This window comes from Hypanus sabinus, chromosome 23 (assembly GCF_030144855.1).
Source record: "Hypanus sabinus isolate sHypSab1 chromosome 23, sHypSab1.hap1, whole genome shotgun sequence".
Lineage (NCBI taxonomy): Eukaryota > Metazoa > Chordata > Chondrichthyes > Myliobatiformes > Dasyatidae > Hypanus > Hypanus sabinus.
Window position 1 is genome coordinate 39,630,191 of NC_082728.1, and position 21,508 is coordinate 39,651,698.

At 43.9% G+C, this 21,508-nt stretch overlaps 1 protein-coding gene across 17 annotated transcripts in view; it reads left to right on the plus strand.

Moving 5' to 3' along the window:
* The window catches only part of b3gntl1 (UDP-GlcNAc:betaGal beta-1,3-N-acetylglucosaminyltransferase-like 1), a 342,821-nt gene that overhangs the window by 247,147 nt on the left and 74,166 nt on the right, over window positions 1–21,508 (plus strand). For 16 of the 17 annotated variants that reach the window (XR_009507656.1, XR_009507657.1, XR_009507659.1 and 13 more), the window contains one exon: window positions 17,310–17,445. Coding sequence is in view for 5 of the 17 variants with exons in the window: in XM_059948769.1 (XP_059804752.1) it covers window positions 17,310–17,445 (136 nt within the window). In the remaining 12 variants the exon portion in view is untranslated. Of the gene's footprint in view, window positions 1–17,309; window positions 17,446–20,521; window positions 20,630–21,508 lie in introns of all 17 variants that reach the window. The other variant, XR_009507667.1, reaches the window with a different exon arrangement.

Genomic DNA, 21,508 nt, shown 5'->3' on the forward strand with positions numbered 1-21,508 from the left:
TCACAGCTTTCTACAGATGTACTATGGAGAGCTTTCTAAATGGTTGTTTCAATGTCTGGTGTGCGGAGCACCGCACAGGACTGAAAAACCTGCAGAAGGTTGTAAACTCGGCCAGCTCCAGCATGGGCACTAGCCTTCCCAGCATCAAGAACACCTTCAAAAGGTAACATCTTAAAAGAGCAGCATTCATCATTAAAGACCTCTTCCACGCAGGATACACCCTCTTCTCATTGCTACTATCAGGGGGAGTTACAGGAGCCTGAATGCATACACCTAACGATTCAGGAACAACTTTTCCCCTCCCCCAACAGAATTCTGAATGGGTAACGAATCAATGAACACTACCTCACTATCTTTATCCTTTCTTTTTGCACAACTTACTTTATTTAAAATTTTTGTATATTGTATGTCTTATTGTAATTCATAGTTTTTTATTATTATGATATTGCAATGTACTGCTACTGCAAACAACAAATCTAATGACTTAGGGCAGTGATATTAAACCTGATTCTGATTCTGGGGTGTGATTCTAATGATTGGAAGTCTAATAAATAAAATGAAATGAAAGAAAATAAGGGGAAAATGAAAATCAAAGTGTGACAGGAAGCAAAATAAATCTGGTGTAAATAAAATGATAAAAATAGAGCATTTGCAGCAAGATATATGAGAGATAAAAAGAGTTGTTAACACAAATAGCAACATATATGTATTAGTTATTACAGAGACCTAGTTACATGAAGACAAAGACCTTGGATTCAATATTCAGGTTGTTCAATGTTCCAAAAGAATTGTCAAAAAGAGAAAGATGACAGGGAAGCCTTGTTAAACAAGGAAGGTTAAGGTGTGTTGAGTAATGACATACTGCAGATGCATTGCATAGTGAAGTGGAACTGGTTGGGTGAAGGTAATGAAAAACATTGGAAAGATGACATGGAATAAAGAGGTAAATAATCTCCCAAGGGGTTGCTTCTCAATAGGACAAAGGAGATATTAAAAAAGCATGAACGAAGAGAACTCCAATTTGCATTGGTGATAATGATTGATGATGGTGGGCTGGAGATATGTCTCTACTAAAGGAGGTGTAAGGCGCTTCTCCCCTCCACTAACCTGCAGCTCACCCTTGGGCAAGGCGTAGCACCTGCTTAGTCCCCCAGTCAGGGCCACAAGAAAACATGGGAGCAGGTAGTGGATGGTCGTATGAGCAGCTGGTGCATATCACAAGTCCTGGTAATGTGACCATTGACTCCAAGCAGACAATCTCTGAAGAGTATTGCTGATGGCTGGGTCACCCATCCTGTAAAGACATGACCCAGAAGAAGCCAATGTTAAACAAGTTCTGTAGAAATCTTTCCCAAAGACAATCATGGAAAGACCATGATCACCCACATCAAACAAAATTGTCCATGTTGATTGGACAATTCAAACTGACAAGGATATCATAGAAAAGGAAACTGAAGATGTTTCCTGACCTGCTGAGTATTTCCAGTGTTTTCTAGTTTTATTTTAGATTTGCTGTTTCTGCAGTTTGTTGACTCACATTTTGTGGACTGCGTCAGAAATTGTTTCTTAGAACCAACCAGGAACAGGCTATTTTAGACCTAGTCGTGTGTAATGAGGAAAAACTGATTCAAACATCTGCTGGTTAAGAATTCCTGGAAAATTGTAACTACAACATGATTGAACTCCAGATTTGATATTTTCAAATTAAATAAGGGCAATTAGAAAGATATGAAGGAAGATTTGTCTAAAATTGACTGAGTAAGTTGGCTAAGAGATAAATCTGTGGATGTGTAATGGTTAGAGATTTAACTAGCAAATTCATAACATTCAGTAAAAAGTTTTCTTAATTAGAACTAGGGATTCCATGAGAAGTATGAATATTCCAGGCTTAGAAAGAAAATGAAAGGTAATGTTAAATCAAAAACTGGAGGACACAAAGTGACAAGGTCTAGTGGTAGATTAGGGAGGTTGAGCATTTTTCAAGACCGCACAGAAAAAAGACTGAAAATCTACTAAGGAGAAAAAAATTAATTATGAGAAAAAATACATCTTACAACAAAGCATAACACGCACAGGTGTCAGAATAAAAGGCAAGGATAATAGGATTAGGGAACCTTAGTTTTTGAGAGAATTTGAAGCCCTAGTTAAGAAAAAGGAGGTGCATAGCAAGTATAGGCAGAGAGGAATAAATGAGGTACTCGAAGAGTATAAAAAATGCAAGAGTGTAGCGGTGTGCTACAAGCAGCGCTAAAATTACGACACGGAGTCGGTAACTGCAGTCGAAGGAAAAACTTTATTCGAAAACTTCAGCCTCACTTTTAAGCCTCTGTCAACCGGCCCCCCATGGCGAAGAGGCTCCAAAGCTCTGTGCTCGCAAACCCCCGTAGGCTATCTAATTGTGAGTCGGTTCGGATACGCTAGGAAATGAGGCGCTACATAACCCCTCCCCAGAACCGGCGATACACCCCCCAATGTCCACAGCCTGGGCCAGAACCTGCTTGGGAGGTCGGCCTCTGCGCCGAGGCGCCGGAAACTCGGCCGGTTGCGCCAGGTCCACATGGGCCGGCTTGAGGCGGTCCACCGTGAAAACCTCCTCCTTCCCCCCAACGTCCAGCACGAACGTGGACCCGTTGTTCCGGAGCACCGTAAACGGCCCCTCGTATGGCCGCTGCAGCGGTGGCCGATGCCCGCCCCTTCGCACAAACACAAACTTACAGTTCCGTAGGTCTTTGGGTACGCAGGTCGGGTGCCGCCCATGCTGTGAAGTGGGTATGGGGGCCAGGTTACCGAGCTTCTCGCGAAGTCTGCCCAGGACTGCAGCGGGTTCTTCCTCTTGCCCCCTCGGGGCTGGTAGGAGCTCCCCGGGGACGGCCAGGGGCGCGCCGTATACCAACTCGGCCGACGAGGCGTGCAGGTCGTCCTTGGGCGCTGTGCGGATGCCGAGAAGGACCCAGGGAAGCTCGTCCGCCCAGTTGGCTCCTCGCAGGCGGGCCATGAGGGCCGACTTCAGGTGACGGTGGAAACGCTCCACTAGCCCGTTCGACTGTGGGTGGTAGGCAGTGGTGTGGTGCAGCTGAGTCCCCAAAAGGCTGGCCATAGCTGACCACAGGCTGGAGGTGAACTGGGCGCCTCTGTCGGAGGTAATGTGGGCTGGTACACCAAAGCGGGATATCCAGGTGGCGAGCAGGGCTCGGGCGCAAGATTCGGAGGTGGTGTCGGTGAGCGGGACTGCCTCTGGCCATCTTGTGAACCGGTCCACGATAGTCAGGAGGTAACGCGCTCCGCGCGACACTGGCAGGGGGCCCACGATATCCACATGAATGTGGTCGAAACGCCGGTGGGCGGGATGGAACTGCTGCGGTGGGGCTTTGGTGTGCCGCTGAACCTTGGCCGTCTGGCAGTGCATGCACGTTCTGGCCCATTCACTGACCTGTTTGCGGAGACCGTGCCAAACGAACCTGCTGGAAACCAGCCGGACAGTTGTCCGGATGGAGGGATGCGCCAAGTTATGAATGGAGTCGAAAACACGTCGCCGCCAGGCTGCGGGGACGACCCCACGGGGAAGTCCTGGAGCTGCAAACCAGAGACTGCAGTCCTGTAACTCGGAATCTCCTCATCTACCTGCTGTGCCTCTGCCAGTGCCTCAAAGTCTACCCCTTGGGAAAGGGCATGAACGGTAGGGCGAGAGAGCGCATCCGCCACGACATTGTCCTTACCCGAGACGTGCCGGACATCCGTTGTGTATTCAGAGATGTAGGACAGGTGGCGTTGCTGGCGGGATGACCAGGGGTCGGATGCTTTCGTAAACGCAAAGGTAAGCGGTTTGTGGTCCGTGAACGCGGTGAAGGGCCGACCTTCTAGGAAGTACCTGAAATGCCGGATTGCCAGGTAGAGCGCCAACAGTTCCCGGTCAAAAGCACTGTACTTGAGCTCGGGTGGCCGCAGGTGTTTGCTGAAAAACGCCAGGGGTTGCCAGCGACCTGCGATGAGCTGCTCCAGCACCCCACCGACTGCCGTGTTTGATGCGTCCACTGTGAGGGCGGTAGGGGTGTCCATTCTGGGATGTACTAGCATTGCGGCGTCAGCCAAAGCTTCCTTCGTTTGAACGAAAGCGGCGGCGGACTCCTCGTCCCAGGTAATGTTCTTGCTCGGACCCGACATCAGGGCGAACAGGGGGCGCATGATCCGGGCAGCTGAAGGGAGGAAGCGGCGGTAGAAATTGACCATACCTACGAATTCCTGAAGGCCTTTGATCGTGGTGGATCGGGGGAAGTGGCGGACCGCATCTACCTTAGCGGGCAGAGGGGTTGCCCCGTCTTTAGTAATCCTGTGGCCCAGGAAGTCAATGGTATCAAGTCCGAACTGGCATTTGGCAGGGTTGATTGTAAGACCGTACTCACTCAGTCGGGCGCAGAGTTGACGGAGGTGGGACAGATGCTCCTGACGACTGCCGCTGGCTATGAGGATGTCATCCAAATAGATGAACGTGAAGTCCAGGTCCCGTCCCACCGCGTCCATTAACCGCTGGAACGTCTGTGCGGCATTCTTCAGGCCGAACGGCATGCGGAGGAACTCGAAGAGGCCAAACGGGGTGATGAGAGCCGTTTTGGGGACGTCGTCAGGATGCATCGGGATTTGATGGTACCCTCGGACAAGGTCGACCTTGGAGAAGATCCGGGCGCCGTGCAGGTTTGCCGCAAAGTCCTGAATGTGCGGCACAGGGTAGCGGTCCGGTGTGGTAGCCTCGTTCAGCCTGCGGTAGTCGCCGCACGGTCTCCAGCCCCCCGTCGCTTTGGGCACCATGTGCAGGGGGGAAGCCCAGGGGCTGTCGGACCGCCGGATGATCCCCAATTCCTCCATTCTCTGGAACTCCTCCTTCGCCAGTCGGAGCTTGTCCGGGGGAAGCCGCCGAGCACGGGCATGGAGGGGTGGTCCCTTTGTCGGGATGTGGTGCTGTACGCCGTGCCTGGGCATGGCTGCTGTGAACTGCGGTGCCAGAACCGATGGGAACTCCGCCAGGACCCTGGTGAAATCGTTGTCGGACAGCGTGATGGAGCCGAGGTGAGGGGCTGGCAACTGGGCCGCGCCCAGGGAGAACGTCTGAAAGGTCTCGGCGTGTACCAGTCTCTTCCTGGGCAGGTCAACCAGCAGGCTGTGAGCTTGCAAAAAATCCGCACCCAGAAGCGGTTGGGCTACGGCGGCCAGTGTGAAGTCCCACGTGAACTGGCTGGGGCCGAACAGTAGCTGCACCTGACGGGTGCCATAGGTCCTTACTGTGCTGCCATTCACGGCCCTCAGGGGGGGACCCGGTGCCCTGCTGCGGGTGTCGTAACTCGTCGGAGGTAAAACGCTGATCTCAGCCCCAGTATCGACCAAAAACCGGCGTCCCGACCTTCTATCCCACACATACAGGAGGCTATCCCGATGGCCAGCCGCCGTAGCCATCAGCGGCGGCTGGCCCTGGCGTTTCCCGGGAACTTGCAGGGCGGGCGGCAACGGCGGGCTTCTGCGCCCCACCGCTGGTGGTAGAAGCACCAGTGGTCATTGGGCCGGGGGTTAGAGGGCTCTGCGGCCGGGCCTGAACTGGTTTGCTGCCGGGAGCGTGGCTGGGAGATCTGTGCGATGGACGCCCCGCTCACCTTTTTGGCGTTCCACAGCAAGTCCGCCCGGGCTGCCACCTTCCGGGGGTCACTGAAATCCGCGTCGGACAGCAGCAGGCGTATGTCCTCGGGCAGCTGCTCCAGGAATGCCTGCTCAAACATGAGGCCTGTGTGTCCCTCGGCCAGAGACAACATCTCATTCATTAAAGCCGATGGAGGTCTGTCGCCCAAGCCATCCAGGTGCAGTAAACGGGCAGCCCGCTCGCGCCGTGAGAGTCCGAAAGTCCTGAGGAGCAGGGCTTTGAATTCCTTGTACTTGCCGTCTGCCGGGGGCGACTGTACGAACTCCGCGACCTGGGCAGCTGTGTCCTGGTCGAGGGAGCCCACCATGTAGTAGTAGCGGGTGTCTTCTGAGGTGATCTGGCGAACGTGGAATTGGGCTTCGGCTTGCTGGAACCATAGGTCCGGGCGCTGTGTCCAGAAACCCGGCAGTTTCAACGAAACCGCATGAACAGAGGCGGCGTCGGTCATTTCTGGTCCAAAAATCGTTTGGAACGTCGGGGTCACCAATTGTAGCGGTGTGCTACAAGCAGCGCTAAAATTACGACACGGAGTCGGTAACTGCAGTCGAAGGAAAAACTTTATTAGAAAACTTCAGCCTCACTTTTAAGCCTCTGTCAACCGGCCCCCCATGGCGAAGAGGCTCCAAAGCTCTGTGCTCGCAAACCCCCGTAGGCTATCTAATTGTGAGTCGGTTCGGATACGCTAGGAAATGAGGCGCTACATGAGAATACTTAAGAAGACATGAAGTTACTCTAGCAGACAAGGTGAAGAAAATCACAAGGGCTTCGACAGATATATTAAGAGCAAAGGTATAGCATGGGATAAAGCTTGTCCTCTGGAAGATCAGAGTGGTCATCAATACTTGGAGGTGAAAGAGATAGAGGAGATCTTAAATTAATTTTTTGCATCTGTATTTACACGGGAGACAGACACAGAGACTATGAAAGTGAGGCAAAGCAGCAGTGAGGTCATGGATCATATACGGATTACAGAGGAAGAGGTGTTTGCTATATTGAAACAAATTAGGATGGATAAATCCGCAGGGCCAAACAAGGTGTTTCTTCAGACCCAGTGGGAGCCTAGTGCAGAAACTGCAAGGGCCCTAGCAATGATATATGTTCTTTCAGCGGGTGATGATTAGCATGAGATGTCATTCGTTGGTGATGCAGCGCGAGGTTTAAAGACAGCTGGGTGCTTTCAACATTTTTCTCAGCGACCGGTAATCAAAGCAAGGGTATGTTCATTGGTGACACAGTGCAAGGTTTAAAAAGAGATTGGGTGCATTCAGCTTTTTTCTTGGTGGGTGGCAACCAGTGCGGGGCCAATAAAAAAAAGGTGTATATGGAGTGGCCATTGTGTGAGTGGGGCTTTGTTAGAGTGGTCCAGCTTTGGCTCAACGGGCTTAGGCGAGAATGGGCTTGGGCAAGCACAGGTGGAGGCTCTAAGAAACTAAGTAAGAAAGTTTCTAGAAAGTTTTTTTCTCTCTGTTAGCACATAGTTAGTACGCTGAGAATGGATCCAGAGGTCGTGTTATGTTCCTTGTGTGAGATGTGAGAAATTTAGGAGATTTCAAGTTTCACTGATAACTACATCTACACAAAGTGCACTGAGCTGCAGCTCCTTCGAGACCATATAAAGGAAATGGAGCTGAAGCTCGATGACCTTGAGCTCATATGGGAGAATGAGGAGGTGATAGATAGGAGCTACAGTGAGCGAGTCACTCCAAGTTGCAGGAGGCAGGACCCTAGGTGACAGTCAGGAAAGGGAATGGGAATAGCCAGCCAGTGCAGAGTACCCCTGTGGCCATTCCCCCAATAATAAATATACCACTACGGATACAGTTGCAGAGGAAGCCACAGTGACCAGGTCTCTGGTCCTGAGCCTTCTCTGTGGTTCAGAAGTGGGGGGGGGGGGAGAACAGGAGTGCAGTAGTGATAGGGGGATTCCGTAATTAGAGGAACAGACCGCAGATTCTGTGGACGTGAAAGAAACACCCAGAGGTAAATTGCCTCCAAGGTGACAGGGTCAGGGGTGTCTTGAATTAGGTCCACAGCGTTCTAAAGGGGGAGGGTGAACAGCCGGAAATCATGGCACATATTGGTACCAACAACAAAGGTAAGAAAAGGGAAGAGGTCCTGAAGAGAGAATGTAGGGAATTAGGCAGAGAGCGGAAAAGCAGGACCTCTACCATAGTAATGCCTATGTCACACACAGATGAGGTTAAGAACAGGATGATTTGGCAGATGAATGTCTGTCTGAAGAACTGGTGCAGGGGGCAGGGTTTCAGATTTTTGGTTCATTGGGATCTTTTCTGGGGATATATGACCTGTGTAAAAAGGGCAGATTACAAACAAAACCAAAGGTGGCCAGTAATTAGTGTTTAAACTAATTTGGTGGGGGAATGAGAGCAGGAGTGATAAGTCTTTGGATGAGGCAGTTGGTGTACAAGTAGATACAGTGTGTAGTGAAACTGTGAGGAAGATGGGGCAAATTTGCAGTCACTGGGGTGAGTTAAAGCATAACAGTGGACCAAAATCAAGAAAGGGGTTGATACAGGATTGAAGGTGTTACATTTCTATGCACGCAGTATACACTATCAGATAGCTGAACTTTAGTGCAGCTAGAGAATGGAAGGTACGATTTCATGGTCATCTCTGAGTTGTGGCTGGAAGATCATAGTTGGGAGCTTACCATCCATGGATACACGTCTGTATCAAAAGGATAGCCAGGCAGGCAGAGAGGGTGGGGGGGGGGGTCTCTGTTGGTAAAAAATGAAATCATATCCTTAGAAAGAGGTGATATAGGTTAGGAAGATGTAGATGGATGGAGTTAAAAACTCCAAGGGAGAAAAAACTGATGGGAGTTATATACAGGCTTCTGAATAGTAGGCAGAATGTGGGCTACAATTATAATGGGGAAAAAGTATGTAAAAAGGACAGCGTTGTGATAATCATGGAGGATTTCAATATGCAGGTAGATTAGGAAAATTCCTTTGGTACTGGATCTCAACAGAGGGAATTTGTAAAATGCCTACAAGATGGCTTTTTAGAGCAAAGGAGAGTCAATGGATGTCTTTTGTTTGAATTTCCAAAAGGCCATTGACAAATTGCTGCCCACAAAGCAGCTTAACAAAATAAGAGACCATGGTATTAAGGGAAAGGTACTTGTCTGATTGGCAAGGGGTAAAGAATGGGAATAAAGGGGACCTTCTCTGGTTGGCTGCCGGTGACGAGTGGAGTGCTGCAGGAGTTTGTGTTGGGACCACTTCTGTTCATCCATATCAATGATTTGGATGATTTGCAAGTTTGTAGATCGTACAAAGATAGGTGGAGGTGCAGGTAGCGTTGAGGAAGCAGGATGTCTGCAGAAAGACTACGACAAATTGGGAGAATGTGCAAAGAAGTGGGAAGTGCACTCTGGCTGAAGGAAAAAAGGAAAGGACTTTGTAAATGGGGAGTAAATTCAAATTCAGACGTGCAGTGGGATTTGGGAGTCCTCGTGCAGGCTTCCTACAGGTTAACTTGCAGGTTGAGACAGTGGTAAGAAAGGCAAATGCAATCCTAGCACTTATTTATGAGAGGACTAGAATATAAAAGCAAGGATGTAATGCTGAGGCTTTATGAGGCATTGGTCACACCACAATTAGAGTATCGTGAGCAGTTTTGGGCCACATATCTAAGAAAGGATGTGCTCGCATCGGAAATGATCCAGAGAAAGTTTGTGAGAATGATCCCAGGAATGAAAGGGTTAACATATGAGGTGCGTTTAATGGCACCAGACCTGTACTTGCTGGGGTTTAGAAAAATGAGGGGGGGGGGGGATCTCATTTCAACTTATCAAATATTGAAAGTTCGAGATAGAGTGGGTGTGGAGAGGATGTTTCCTTTAGTGGCAAAGTTAAGAAGAGCCTCAGAACTGAGAGGCGTCCATTTAGAAAAAAAAGATTAGGGAAAATTTCTTTAGCCAGAAGGTGGTGAATCTGTGGAATTCTTTGCTACAGATGGCTGTGCAGGGCAAGTCATTGGGTGTACTTAAGGTGGATTAATCAGGTTGTTGATTAATCAGGGCATCAAAGGTTTCAGGGAGAAGGCAGGGAAATGGGTTGAGAGGTATGATGGAATGGCAAAGCAGATTTTACAGGCTAAGTGGCCTAATTCTCCTCCCAGGTCTTATGGTTTTATAGATATTTGAAACATCCTTGGCAATGGGTTAGGTGCCAGAGGAATGGAGGATTCTTGTTGTTTAAGAAAGAATAAGACAAGAAATTAAAGGCTGGTGAGCTGGATATCAATATAGTGGGTAAATTATTGGAAGGTATTCTAAGGAGCTGGATTTGTAAGTAGTTGGATAGACAGTGACTGATTAGGGATAGAAAACATGGAATTGTGCAAGGTAGGTTGTGTCTAACCAATCATAGAGTTTTTCAAGGAAGTTACCAGGAATATTGATGAAGACAAAGCTGTGGATGATCTCTACAAGGACTTTATCAAGGCCTTTGACAAGGACCCCCATGGGACGTTAGGCAAGATGGTATAGTCCCTTGGCATTCAAGATGAGGTAGTAAATTGGATTAGACATTGGCTTTGTGGCAAAATGACAGAGAGTGCCTCTGTAACAGGAATCCTGCGACTAGTGGTGTGCCACAGGGATTGGTGCTGGATCCATTGCTTGTCATCAGTATCATTGATCTCCAGATGATTATGTGGTAAACTGGATCAGTAAATTTGCAGATAACACTAAGACTGGAGTCTAGTCGACAGTGAGGAAGACTATCAAAGCTTGCAGTTGAATCTGGACCAGTAGGGAAAGTGGACTGAAAATGGCAGATGAAATTTAATGTAGGCAAGTGTGAGGTGTTGCACTTTGTAGGGGGAGAACCAGGGTAGGACTTACACAGTGAGCAGTCAGACTCTGAGTGCAGTAGAATAGTGGGATCTTGGAATACAGATCTATTATTCCTTGGAAGTGGCATTATTGGTAGATGGTCAAATCACAAACACGAGGAAATCTGCAGATGCTAAAATCTGAACAAAACACATAAAATGCTGGAGGAACTCAGCAGGCCAGGCAGCATCCATGGGAAAGAGTATAGTCAATGTTATGGGTTGAGACCCTTCGTCAGGACACTGAAGGGTCTCGGCTCGAAATGTCAACTGTACTTTTTTCCATAGATGCTGCCTGACCTGCTGAGTCCCTCCAGCATTTTGTGTGTGTTATCAGTAGATGGGTTCATAAAGAAAGCTTTTGGCACACTGGCCTTCATAAATCAAAGTATTAAGTACAGGAGTTGGATGTTATGTTGAAGTTGTATAAGATATTGTTGAGGCCTAATTTGGAGTATTGTTTGTGGCTTTGGTCACCTACCGATAGGAACAATGTAAATAAGATTGAAAGAGTGCAGAGAAAATTTATAAGGATGTTGCCAAGACTTGAGGGCCTGGGTTATAGGGAAGATTGAATAGATTTGGACTCTATTCTCTAGAGGATGGAAAATTTGGGGGAGATTTGATAGAGGGAAACAAAATTATGAAGGGTATAGATAGGATAAATGCAAGCAGGCTTTTTTCGCTGTGGTTGGGTGAGACTACAACTAGAGGTTATGGATTAAGGATGAAAAGGAAATGTTGAAGGGGGAACTTGAGGAGGAACTTCTTAACTCAGAATTGTGAGAGAAATTTGGATAGGTACGTGAATTGGAAGGATGTAGGGGGCTATGGTCCGGGTGCAGGTTGATGGAACTAGGCAGATTAATAGTTCAGCATGGACTAGATGGGTCAAAAGGCCTATTTTGTTGCTGTAGTGTTCTGTGACTCATGACTCTATGAGTCAATCAGGAAGAGCTTCTAAGAGAATACAAAGAGGAAGTGGGAGGCTAAGTTACGTTTGAAAGCCCATCGAGGATGAAGCTGGGAAATCAATAAGCGGAAGGAAGGAAATAGCCTCAAAACTGAGACGTGTCCATTTAGTAAAAAAAGATTAGGGAAAATTTCTTTAGCCAGTAGGTGGTGAAATTGTGGAATTCTTTGCTACAGATGGCTATGCAGGGCAAGTCATTGGGTGTACTTAAGGTGGAGGTTGACAGGTTCTTAATTAATCAGGGCATCAAAGGTTTCAGGGAGAAGGCAGGGAAGTGGGTTGAGAGGTATAATAAATCAGCCATGACGGATAATAAAGCAGATTTTACGGGCTAAATGGCCTAATTCTCCTCCCAGGTCTTATGGTCTTATAGATATTTGAAACATCCTTGGCAATGGGTTAAGTGCCAGAGGAATGGAGGATTCTGTTGTTTAAGAAAGAGTAAGACAAGAAATTAAAGGCTGGTGAGCTGGATATCAATATAGTGGGTAAATTATTGGAAGGTATTCTAAGGAGCTGGATTTGTAAGTAGTTGGATAGACAGTGACTGATTAGGGATAGAAAACATGGATTTGTGCAAGGTAGGTTGTGTCTAACCAATCACAGAGTTTTTCAAGGAAGTTACCAGGAAGATTGATGAAGACAACGCAGTGGATGTTCTCTACAAGATCTTTATCAAGGCCTTTGACAAGGACCCCCATGGGAGGTTGGTCAAGATGGTATAGTCCCTTGGCATTCAAGATGAGGTAGTAAATTAGATTAGACATTGTCTTTGTGGCAAAATGACAGTGCCTCTGTAACAGGAATCCTGCGACTAGTGGTGTGCCACAGGGATTGGTGCTGGATCCATTGCTTGTCATCAGTATCATTGATCTCCAGATGATAATGTGGTAAACTGGATCAGTAAATTTGTAGATAACACTAAGACTGGAGTCTAGTCGACAGTGAGGAAGACTATCAAAGCTTGCAGTGGAATCTGGACCAGTAGGGAAAGTGGACTGAAAATAGCAAATGAAATTTAATGTAGACAAGTGTGAGGTGTTGCACTTTGTAGGGGGAGAACCAGGGTAGGACTTACACAGTGAGCAGTCGGACTCTGAGTGCAGTAGAATAGTGGGATCTTGGAATACAGATCCATTATTCCTTGGAAGTGGCATTATCGGTAGATGGTCAAATCACAAACACGAGGAAATCTGCAGATGCTGGAAATCCGAGCAACACACGTAAAATGCTGGAGAAACTCAGCAGGCCAGGCAGCAAAGAGTATAGTCAACGTTATGGGTTGAGACCCTTCTCGGCTCAAAATGTCAACTGTACTTTTTTCTATAGATGCTGCCTGACCTGCTGAGTCCCTCCAGCATTTTGTGTGTGTTATCGGTAGATGGGTTCATAAAGAAAGCTTTTGGCACACTGGGCTTCATAAATCAAAGTATTAAGTACAGGAGTTGGATGATATGTTGAAGTTGTATAAGACATTGCTGAGGCCTAATTTGGACTATTGTTTGTGGCTTTGGTCACCTACCTACAGGAACAATGTAAATAAGATTGAAAGAGTGCAGAGAAAATTTATAAGGATGTTGCCAAGACTTGAGGGCCTGAGTTGTGGGGAATGATTGAATAGATTTGGACTCTATTCTCTAGAGGATGGAAAATTTGGGGGAGATTTGATAGAGGGAAACAAAATTATGAAGGGTATAGATAGGATAAATGCAAGCAGGCTTTTTTCACTGTGGTTGGGTGAGACTACAACTAGAGGTTATGGATTAAGGATGAAAAGGAAATGTTTAAGGGGGAACTTGAGGAGGAACTTCTTAACTCAGAGGGTTGTGAGAGAAATTTGGATAGGTACGTGAATTGGAATGATATAGAGGGCTATGGTCCGGGTGCAGGTTGATGGAACTAGGCAGATTAATAGTTCAGCATGGACTAGATGGGTCAAAAGCCCTATTTTGTTGCTGTAGTGTTCTGTGACTCATGACTCTATGAGTCAATCGGGAAGAGCTTCTAAGAGAATACAAAGAGGAAGTGGGAGGCTAAGTTACGTTTGAAAGCCCATCAAGGATGAAGCTGGGAAATCAATAAGCGGAAGGAAGGAAATAGCAAACCAATACTTAGCATCAATCTTCATGATGGAGGACATCTCAAGTATCTTAACAATAACAAAGGGTTCAAAGTACATTTATTATTAAAGTACATATGCAGTATGCAGCCCTGAGATTTGTCTTCCCTCAGACAGCCACAAAACAAGGAAGAACCATGGAACCCATTCAAAGAAAACACGTTAAAACCTCACCCTACTCACGAGAAAAAAACAATTTGCACAAATGGCAATGAAAAAATGAGCGAAAAGTCAGAATGGAAAACACAAAATCAAAAGACATATTTCAGTTCAGCTCTGTGTTCGCTACCTGCAGACCACCCCAATTCCAAAATCAGAATGGCTGGTTTCAAAGAGCAAGGAAGAGCTTATAATCATCCGGTTGATGAGAGACAAGGTTTTGGAAAAACTAATCAAGTCAAGTCACGTTTACTGTCATTTGACGATATATATTGTATGTATATAACATATATAACCATATAATATATACATAAATGAGTCAACTTTTCTCTGAAGCAGGGTGTAAAGCACAGTAGTACACAGGGCACTCATTATACATGCTAACATATGAAGGTATAGAAAAAATAGCACCAAGGGCAGACATGTCACCAAGACCCAACCTTCATCCAAGGGCTTTTATAAGAAGTAGTTACAGAGATAATAGAGACATTGGTTAGGGTTTCCCAAACTTACTGAATTCTAGGAAGTAACAGCAGATTGAAAAACAACTAACGTGACTCCTTGTTCAAACAGGGAGGGAAAGAACTCTGCGTCAAATACTAGAGTTTGACACGTATTCGTGGCATGATGCCAGAGTGAGTAATCAAAACAGTAGTAGGTTATCCTTAGAAAAGCTGAATACAATATGATGGCACAGAGAAAGGTGGGCAATAAGAATATTGTAACTAATGTCAGGATATAATTTGGTGCAAAAGCCTGGCAAATGGAGTTTAATGTGGCTGTGCATTGTGGTGAGAGGAATCAAAAGGCAGAACTTATATAAACAGAGAGAGATTATAAATAAATACAGTACAGAGGTATCTCTGTTGTTGAACATGAACTAAAGTTTAGAGGCAGTTGTAGCAAATTGATAAGAAAGGAAACAGAATATCAAACTTTATTACAAGTTTAGGACTTTAGAATAGGAAAGTATTGTAAGAGTTGTACAAAGTGTTAGTGAGTCCACACTTGGCGTACTGTGCAGTTTTGGTCCCCTTATTTAAGAATGGATATAGCAGCATTGGAAGCAGTCCAAAAGACATCCAATAAGCTAATTTTTTGGATTTTCTTACTGTGAGAGGTTCAAGAGCTTGTGTTTGTTTTCTTCAGAATTCTGAGAAATTTGGGGTAATTTTATGAAACATGCACAATTCAAAAGGTAAATGTCAGAATATATGCCAAGATTTTTCTACTAGTAGGAGAGTCTCGATTAAGGGAACAATGATACATGTTAAGGAGATCCTCTTTTAAAACTAAGGTGCATAGAAAATGAATTCTCCATCCCAGAGTATTGTGAAAACTATTTAAAGTGGAGGTGGATAAATTCTTGAAAGACAGGGAAACTGAGGTTAAAGGAGTTGAGGCCTGAGGCAGATCAGCCATGATCATATCGGAATAGTGAGGCAAACTGGAGGGGCCAGGTCGCCTTACTGTTGATCCCACTTACCTGTGTTCTTGTCACAAACAAGAAAATTTGCAGTTACTGGAAATCCAAGCAACACACACAAAATGCTGGAGGAACTTAGCAGGCCAGGCAGCATCTATGAAAAAAAGTACAGTCAACGTTTCAGGCGAGGGTAAATGTCCTTGTGAAACCATAAGCGCATCTTTCCCAACCCCCCCCCCCCGACTTTCTGCTTTCCACAGGGATCGCTCCCTACGTAACTTCCTTGTCCATTCGTCCCTCCCACTGATCTCCCTCCTGGCACTTACCCTTGCAAACAGAACAAGTGCTACACCTGCCCCTAAACCTCCTCCCTCACTACCATTCAGGGCCCCAAACAGTCCTTCCAAATAGATGATACTTCACCTGTGAGTCTGCTGGGGTCATATACTGCGCCCGGTGCTCCCATTGTGGTTTCCTGTGAGCTCTGACATAGACTGGGAGACCGCTTCACTGAGCAACTATGCTCCGTCTCCCAAGGGCTACCTATTTTAATTCCACTTCCCATTCCCATTCTGATATGTCAATCCATGGCCTCCTCTACTGTCATGATGAGGCCACACTTAGGCTGGAGGAACAACATCTTTAATTCTGTCTGGGTAGCCTCCAACCTGATGGCATGAACACCGATTTCTTGAACTTCCTTCAAAGTCCCCCATCTCTTTTCCATTCTGCATCCCCTTTTCCCTCTCTCACCTTATCTCCTTGCCTGCACATTGCCTCCCTCTGGTGCTCTTCCTCCCCCCTTTTCTTTCTTCCATGGTCTTCTGATCTATCAGACTCACCCTTCTCCAGCCCTGTATCTTTTTCACCAATCAACTTCCCAGCTCTTTACTTCATCCCTCCCACTTCCAGTTTCACCTTTCGCCTGGTGTTTCTCTCTCTGCTCCCTTCACCTTTTCAATCTACTCCTCAGCCTTTCCTCCCCCAGTCCTGCCGAAGGGTCTCGGCCCAAAACGTCGACTGTACTTTTTTCCATCGATGCTGCCTGGCCTGCTGAGTTCCTCCAGCATTTTGCGTGTGTTCCTGTGCTCTTGTGTTACTGTTCATTGCCACTTACCAGAGGAATGTCACTGTGTGCACAAATGCTTTTATGGTTCTTACAGAATCAGAAATAACTTGGAAAGCTGGTTTGAGCATGACTATTTCATCACAATGATAAGCGATTGTAGAAATCTCCAGCAGCCCTAAATGTGGCTCAGAATAATGAGGCAATCTAGAATAATGTTAAACCTTCTCTGACTAAATTGTATTGTCTGGGAAGATGGTTTGTGAAATCCTTATACAGTGAAGTAAAGGCAATGGAAGAAAAATCGTGGTCTCAAAGCAATTTCACTAAATACGGAAATAGAATTGACACAGAAATCTTCAAAAGCCCAGATGAAGGTTGTTTTTCCACAGCAACGGCTCCAGGTACCCAGTGCCTTGGAACTGATTTATACTTAAAAACATTCCTGGTTTATGAGTCAAGTACAAAGGGAACTATTGAGCTTTGCTACAAAATCGGTCTGTGCTTGGACTATGTGGTGATATTAAGAACGCGTGATGGCAGTCACAGCTCTCTGGCCCAGTTGACTGAAGCAAGGCACCAGAACCAACATTTTTCTGTAAGTGGAGAAGAAATTAATAACAGTCTGTATGTTAAAAGATATTTATCTGCCCCTGTACTGGAGCCAAGAAAATCTGGATCGGTAAATTCTGAATATGCGTGCATCAGGTTTGTCACCCAGATTTCCTTCTATGCGGCTTCCTGCTACTAGTTTATTCTGCTATAATAAAGAAAGAGGCCAGTGTTAGTTTATTTTTGTGAAGCCTCTGTGATAATATGAATCACGACCAGAACTAAAACTTATACCCAAAGCTTCAATGCATGCAAGTGTCAGATTACATGTGAAAATAGTCTAAGGTCTGAATTTACAGTAATATAATCAACATGGTTTTTGGTGCTTTGCAAAGCCAAACATTGGTGATTGTTTTGTTGTACAGTATTACATGCACAGAGATGTGATTCATTGCCCTGTTTCTTTAGGGACACGATTTGGAAGGAACGTGTAAGATTCCTGGAGGAGAGAGTTCTAAACACTTGGCCTCGGTTTACAATTTGGAATGCTGGGAAACAGGGGAGAAAACTGTATAGGTGTCTGTCAGCTGCCAATCAGAAAAAGGTATGTTTAAACCAAAACCAAATTATTAAAGGACAACAATTTAGAAATAATATATCAAATACTCTGTCAACATTTGTTAGCTAATTTTCCTTGTTGGGTAGGTAGAGATGCTATTAAAAAACAATGGGGTTAAATTTTCATTTGAATAATTGAGCATTAATCTAGGTGAATGCAATCATCTAACCCGTTGTATTGCCACATTCTCCCTGTGATAACTGAAATCTGTAACTTTTTCCTCATGTTTTTGTCTGATTGTATTTCTGTGAGGATGACTTTTATGTGTTGCTTTAAATGCAGCATTTAGGTAGCCTGGGCTGCTGTTGTTATCGTTTACTGAAATGATCTGCCATCATCACCTTTCTTTTTTTTATATAAAATTTTTTTAATTGAATTTTCAAATGGTTACAGAAGGAAAAAAAAATTATCAACCCTTCCCCCCTCCCCTTAACCCTTCCTTCCTAACATATCCCTGCAGAAAGAGAAAAAAGAAAGAAAGAAAGAAAGAAAGAAAGAAAGAGTGCCTGGATATCGGAAGATCCCCACATGCTCCATGGAGTACATAATAGCTTTAGTATATATATTTATTTATTTCCCCAAATAACCAATAACTTTATCTTCGGAGCACCTATATACTTAATCCTATCTTTTGTAAATAAGGGCGCCAAATTTTCAGAAATATTTCATATTTATCTCTTAAATTATAAGTAATGCAGCTAAAAGCTATATCTATTTTCATTTACTTAATGTATGTTAAAATTCTTTTTCTTTTCACCAGTCCATTAAGCCCATTAACATTAAAACTTTAAAAATTCAGTAAATTAGTCATTATCTTTAACAGGGTTACTCCAGTCTATAGTAATACCTAACTTTTCAACTTTTGTAGTACCTTGGGGAATCTTTTTAAAATTCTCAGTGTTGCTATGTGTTCCCCCCCCCCACCCCCGATTGTCCAGGCAAAAAAAGAAACATTAAAGAAAAATAGATTATAAAGAAAAAAAAATAACAAAATACCCCCCTACTGATGTTGTGAATAAAGAAAAAACACAACATTACCCCCTCCATTGTGCGGGTCATGGCAATCGCCATAATTACACACGTGAATCCCGTAGCAATCGATCCGAAGTTCCCCCAGCTCCCCCGTAACATAAAAAAGTATATATTAGAGAAAAATAATATCACTACTCTCGATTAATATTTCTCAAATTTTTACCTTTCTCCCCCTGTATCATATAATTAAGAATATATTTAAATATTCTTCTGTCCTTAAACATCCATCAACTCCATTCACTGTCCCTGTCTTCATCTTTAATCCGTTTCACTTTTAAATCTTTGGCTGTGGTTAGTGAATATTTGGGAGTTCTTGTGCAAATTCTTCCACATCCCGATAATCAGTAAAAGACCTTCTTTTTCCGTCATCCAAAAAAATTATCAGGGTTGCCGGATGGATAAAACTTTTTTCACTGGGTTAAATTCCTTCTTTCTCTTCAAAAGGTCATAACTTATATCAGGATAGAAAAGAACTGTTTTCCCTTCTATCATCAATGGCCCGTTTCTCTTTCTGGCACGTTGGGCAGCCTCCTTCAGGATCTTTTCTTTATCTTGATATCTTAAGCATTTTATCAAGATTGATCGGGGGTCTTGAACAACTTGAGGTCTTGATCTTAAGGCTCTGTGAGCCCTTTCAATTTCAATTAACTGGGTTCCTTCTTCCATTTCCAAAATTTCCAGAATCCATTTCTGAAAAAAAATTTATTGGATCCTCTCCCTCTATACCTTCTTTAAGTCCAACAATCTTAATATTATTTCGTCTGTTAAAATTTTCAAATACATCCTCTTTTTCCAACAACCGTTTTCTTTCTGATGTCCAGGCAGAAATATTATCTTCCATTTTATTCACTCTATCAATGGTGTCTTCCGTTGTTTCTTCCAAGTTTTTAATTTTCTTGTCCATTATGTTTAATGTCTTTTTTATTACTTTTAATGCTTTTAATTCATGCATTATTTGCACCTAAGATTTTTTTATGTCTCCAATATCACCTCCAACCTCTTCCTGTTGCTCTTCTTTGTTTGTCTCTTCATCTTCATCTGATTTACCCAGAGAATCTGATTCCACCTCATTTTCACTTTCAGTTCCGATCATAGCTGGGATTTGTAGTTTGGGTTGCTCGTGTTTGTGCATGCCCCTTCCTTCATGCATGCGCAATTCCTGTTGCTCTTTTTTTTTTGGAAACGGTTATGTTACCGCAGTTTCCTGTTCTGTATTGCCGGAGGTAAAATGCACTTGAGCCCAAGGCACTTTCATGGCTGCCAGCCTGGATTCTTTTCCAAATTGTCTTGTCTTCAAAGTAGTAGTTTTCTTCTCCTTCTGTTTAGGAGACATATCTTAAGACAGTCCTGAGTAGTTTATAAGTAATTTTTAAAAAGTATTTCCTAACTTTTCTTCACTTAAACATTATTTTACCGTTTTTTTACGGGAGAGCTGGATTTCCATGTCTCGATTCTACGTCATCACATGATGTCCCCCCCATCATCACCTTTCTGTCCAGCGGAGGAGCTCAGCAACAGATTTAACATTACTAAATCGTTCTATGTTCTCATTAAATCCAGGTGTGGCAACTTTGCTTTTGGGTATGAATGCAGTAGAATGTACAATATATTATGAAATAGAAATGAAAAAGGTATAGGCTCCTATGCATAGTCACTTATCATTTCAAAGCATAATGTATTGAAGCTTTGTGCATTATATCACAGCAATGTTAAAACTACTTTATCATATTTTTGACTTTGTTGGCCATATCAGATCTGTGAATCAAAGTAAATCAAATCCACTTTGAGCTTTGAACTGTGTACACTAGGATTCAGATATGTGGGCTTGCTGTCATAGTTCTTTGTCTCTCAGAACCACGATTTTTGCTCAGAACAGATCTGCGCTGGTTGGTGAATGTAATGTACGCAAACCTTATTTGTGAAAATGTTTTGTGAAATTACAATGAAAATTTTATGAGTTATAGAGCTAAATGGATAAGTTTGAGATTCAGAGCCAAAGTATTGACAATACTGTTGAAACTCTCCACAGAACACACTCATTTCAGCAATGCTTTAATTGGGAAATAATTATTGTGAAATAACAGAAGGTTTCTGTAGAAGCAATATCCATTGTCAAACGATGTCATGGTGTTTGAAGGTTAGTCTTCATGGTCAGTTTTACATGCTTGCAGAACACAATTGAATCTCATTTTTTCCATACACTTTAAGGACTGGCTTCCAATGAGCATTTTTCAAAACTTTAGGTTGTGACGTAGATCATAAGTTTTACTTTAAATGTGAAATCTGCGTAAACTGAAGTTTATTTCTCCAGCTAACTACTATATCTCAAGTGAACTGTAAACAGAAGATGAACAAATTCTAGAATTTCTACTGACGGCATAATTTTTTAACTCAGTCCTTTCCCATGTATTAATAATTGGGCCAATATTGTAGAAGTTTAGATATTTTGAAATCTGGCACTGTCTGAAATCTACAACATTAATGCCATCCTGTTTTTTGGCACATAATGTTTCAAGTATCATGAAAGGAATGAAAGCTCTCTACTAATCTGATCAGATGATATACAAACTCTAAAGTACAAGATGTCAGGGAAGACAAATCAGTCCTAGAATATACCATTTCTTCAAAGGTCTTCCTATTCAGTCTGACAGATAATATTGCATGCTTCAGGTTCCAGGGTTAATGAAAGTATCAACACATAGTTATGAGGCTCTCAGATGTGGCTCATTTAAATAAACCCACATTGTTTATGGTTGAATTCTCGGATTTGGTGATGTTTTGCTAAGATTTTCTCTCATACAAAGGAACAGATGTTTATTTTTTGTAGAACTGATGATTTGTTAGATTTTTCAGCTGAAAGAAAATGTTAATACACAACTGATTGCCCATAACAATGTATAAAGGCATGAATATATTGTAGTTTTCCATAATATTTGAAAAGCAAATGTATTTATTTGTGCCGGTTACTCTATCTTCAAAGTTAACTTCCATTTGATAGAATTCACCCTGAAAGGAG